Raw genomic sequence first — 4,180 nt, forward strand, 5'->3', positions numbered from 1 at the left:
GGGGAGGGAGGGGGGGAAAAAAAGAGGCAAGGAAAAGCAAAAGCAGCAGTCGAAATAGAAAAGATCAGACAAATGGCAATGCAAATGATTATGCAGAAACCAGAAAGGCCTTCCCTGTGAGTGGAGAGAGTCGGGTCTAGCGAGGCAATATGACGGATGCGTGTGAGAGAGAGAGGTGTCTCGTGATCAGCTGGTTGGTTTTATTCCTCTCTTCCCGCGAGGCAGGGAAAAACCTCAAAATGCTAAAAGCCAGCTCCTCAAAAAGGGCCCTACAGGTGGTGTTCGGCTCAGTAAAAAAGGGCTTTTCTGGGAGAGGGAGGCAGAGGGCTTATCACAGAGACAGACCGAACACCTAGGCGTGAGAAAAAGCATCTCGAGTCACGTGAGGCAAATTAAATTACTAAAGACCAAACTTTCTGCTTCCGAGTGTAAATTGCTCAGAAATTGACACTGACGGGGTTGCGGCTGAAACGACTGCCCGTATTCAAGGAGCTCTACGGCTCTCCGTATCCTTCGTTCGCAAGCACCCGCTACCAGCCCCCGGGAACTGAATTAAGAGCTTTTTCTGCCGCGGTGATTCCCGCGTTTCAGAAACTCCTGCATTAAGGACTATCCGTCCCGTCCAACCGCCGGACCAGGACTCACGCTGCACAGCGGGTGTATTTGAGAGCCAAAAACCCCAAACAAACCAACAACAACAAAAAAAAAAGGCAAGTGACTTGTTTGTTGTTTTTCCCCAGGCTTCATGCTCTGCTTATATACATAAAAGACAATAAACATTCAGGACATTTCCAATGGTTATGAAGGTACCATACCTGTGATGGTGGTAGGGATGGTGGTGGTAGTGGTGGTGGTTGTTGTGGGAGGAGGGATAGTTGTGGGGGGATCTGGATAAAATATAAAAAGGAAAATAATAAAAAAGCAAATTAAGAAAAACCAAGCAGAACACAACAGCGATCAATCGTGATCAGAGAAAAACAAGGACGCTAAGAAGCAGCACGGCTGTCGGACGTCTTTCCTCCTCTAAAACCAGGTGGTGACTGCCCAGCTGGCTTTAAGGACAGTGGGCCAGATCCTCAGCAGCTGGACACGGCTTCGAGCTCAACCTGCATCTCGGGAGCTGCGTGCGGACTGACTCTAGCTGGAGAATCTGGCCCCGAAACGCTCCCCCTTTTTGCCTTCTACAGTGCTAAAAAAAAATAATTAAAAAAATAAATAAAACCCAGCATAAATTAGTCAATGAGAGAGAGAGATGGAATGGGAGAGGCATAAGAAAAATAAACCGCACGCTTTCCACAACAAAACGAACAGCTTACATGTACAAAGAGAGACACAGTGGTGCTTTGTTGGTCTTCTACGTATACGTTTGAAAATCCAGGTGGGAGGTTTGTGTGAGGGGCCCCGCTGTGCTTAACGGGCTACATATCAACAGCACGTGAGTGCACCTCCCTTTCTTCCCAGGGCCGTTAACTTCACCGTTCTTCCTCTATGAATGCGCGTCAGCAGGATGTTAAAAACGACTTCCGAGACAGTGATCAATACGAAGAAAGGAGAACAGCATCGCTAAATATCAGCTTCAAGGTATGAAGAATTTCACCGAGGACTTTTACTAAAAAAAGGTCAGTATTCTTCTGACACTTTCAGTTGAGCGCTCTTGTTTCGGCTACTAGCGCGTCATTAATGAGAAACACGGCTACGGGGATGTTTCTCTTTGTGGCCGATAACCATTTCTCAGAGGTACTCGACCTGTCGAGACTCAAACGCTGCTGCTCTTCACAGTATTTGTGTTACCTGCAGGGGCACATCCTCCTCAAAATCAGTGGGCAGGGCAAGGTAGATATGAGAAGATGTAAAAGAAAAAATACGCAGCAATGCCCAGACGATCAAACTGAATGCGCTAAGTAGTCGGGAAGACTTTGAACTACGGATTCATTCGGCAATAATAGAGCATGAAACACTTCACGGGCTTTTGATTTTAGGTTTCCTCTTTAGCATGTCAACTTCTCATCGCTAACACACCTGCTACTCTTTCATCTCCAAGCGAGCTCTCTCAGATTCCCTAATTAATGCATCTGAACTTTAATTATATGCTGCACCTTCATTATATTCCATACAACTTCCTGGAAAAGAAGGACCATCACCTCGGAGTTCGCTTCTCTGGGGAGCGCTTATTTACGGTTGTATTATAAGCGGTTATCGTCCTTCCCCTACATGTGAAGCATCCCAGTCCCTGCACTTACGACAGGGAACCTCCTCCTTGCTCGTAACTACATACGTCTCCCTAGGAGCAGCGGAGACCGGAACAGCTGAAGCACAGCAGAACCAGGGGAAGAAAGTCCCCGGCCTTTCGCCAGGGACCAGCAAAGGCCGATAGACCCAGCTCGTCTCACAAACTGCCCGGGGAAGATGCTACTGCAGCAGACTCTTCCTCGATAAAAGAAGAAGAAAAAAAAAAAAAAAAAAAAAAAAAGATTGCGAGCTAATTGCGCTAGAATAGAAGTTTCTAGCAAATGTGCCTGCCCACTCCCACGGGGAGGAAAAGCGTGAAACAAATGTTAAAAATAAACATGTTTTTGGTGTGTGTCCATGTGATTCCACATCCCTATACCACGTGCGCAGGGGAGGAAGGCGTGTTAAGCACGGCTCAGCAGCAGTTATTTGGCAAGCCCTGGCTGCTGGAAGCCATTTGCACGTAAAACCGTTTCACTGCAGACGCATCCCTTTGGTACGGAGACTACGTCAACCCTGCCTCTCGCGGAGGTGTGCCGGACCACGGCTCGGCTGTGGCTCTCGCTACGCCACTACGACACCTCGGGCGCGGAGGGACCGTGCCCGTAATTCCCCCCGCTTCCCAGGCTAACGTGATTTGGGGGAGCCCTGCACCGACAAGGGGCGAGAGCCAGCCCCGTCTGTGCTGAGGCAGAGGGCAAGCAGCGAGGGACACCCTCCCACCAACCTCCACGCTACACCTACAGAGACGTTTCTGCAAGGACACCGATTCCAGTGCCGATAGAATATTTGCCGTCTTTTAGTGGGGAGAGGTGCCAGGGGCTGGAGACGTAAATGCCCTCCATTGACGAGGGGGGCGAGACGGGCATGCTCTATGCAAGCAGGAGAAGTTTCCTTCGGCCACAACCCGAGCTAGGTTCTGTACCAGGGGGCTGCAGGTGATGGCCACAGCCCAACTGCTTCCTCCACACCAACACCCCCGGACTTCTCCCTTTTAAATTCAGGGTTAAAAGGATTCTTTACGCTGTCCGGAGTGCCGGATCCTAGCGGGACTCTCCCAAACGTGCAGGAACTGGACACGATGGGATGTAAACCCGTTATTTGCCCGCGAGCTCCTGAGAGACCACGAAAAGCCCTTCCCTACGTGGCCAAAGCGTCTGCTGGATGCTTGAACTAGAGTCCACAGGTTTACATCCCCTGGGAACCTCCATCTCCTTTAAAATGATACCGCCTCGGGTCTCCTCCGGTGGATTTAATCCTGAGGGGGAGCAGCCCCGATGAAGTCCTGCGCGGTCTCGCTCTCACCCACATCCAAAACCCAGAATAATTAACGAGTGCGAGAGTTACGATGAGCTCTAAATCCCAGGCCACTAACATTGGTGGGGGTTGATCTAGCAGCGACTTGGGCCAAAACAGCTACATAAAACTATACAAGGAACGAAACCACCTCACCTACAACTGCCTTAGGGCAGTACCTTTCCGTAGTTTTAATCTCACGGGGAACTGCCTGTGTCCTATTTCACCTTCTTTGTTCTCCGCAACGTTAGTCGTTTCCTTAAACACCGATGTAAACGAGGTATTTTTTTATACCACGAGCATGCAAATTATTCCCATCAGAAATGCGTCTCTGACTTCACTTCGTAAACGGGAGTCTTTTGGAGCTACAGGCACTAGACAGCTACCCGTATGATGTGGCAGATGAGTTCAATTTCAGCTCAAAGCTGCAGCTCGGTATTACCTTCAATCTTTGGGCAGGTTTCTAAGACTGGGCTTAAAATGGCTCTTGTGCAAGTGGCATTTGGATAGGCGACGTCGACTGTTTATCCGGATCGGAGCAAGTACACGAGAATTTGGACTGCAGAGCTTCAGGCGGCTGTTGCAGGGAATGAACTTCAAACCAAAGCAAGTTACTGTCCCCTCCGAGTAACAGGCAATACCCACCACGAGCTTA

The 4,180-nt window shown here is 49.4% G+C and overlaps 1 protein-coding gene across 1 annotated transcript in view; it reads right to left on the bottom strand.

The window, feature by feature from the left end:
• The window catches only part of CADM1 (cell adhesion molecule 1), a 168,657-nt gene that overhangs the window by 27,370 nt on the left and 137,107 nt on the right, over window positions 1-4,180 (bottom strand). The window contains exon 8 of the mRNA XM_009323555.1: window positions 816-887. Coding sequence (XP_009321830.1) covers window positions 816-887 — 72 coding nt within the window. The remainder of the gene's footprint in view (window positions 1-815; window positions 888-4,180) is intronic.

This window comes from Pygoscelis adeliae, unplaced genomic scaffold, assembly GCF_000699105.1.
Source record: "Pygoscelis adeliae isolate BGI_AS28 unplaced genomic scaffold, ASM69910v1 Scaffold275, whole genome shotgun sequence".
Taxonomy (NCBI): Eukaryota; Metazoa; Chordata; class Aves; order Sphenisciformes; family Spheniscidae; genus Pygoscelis; species Pygoscelis adeliae.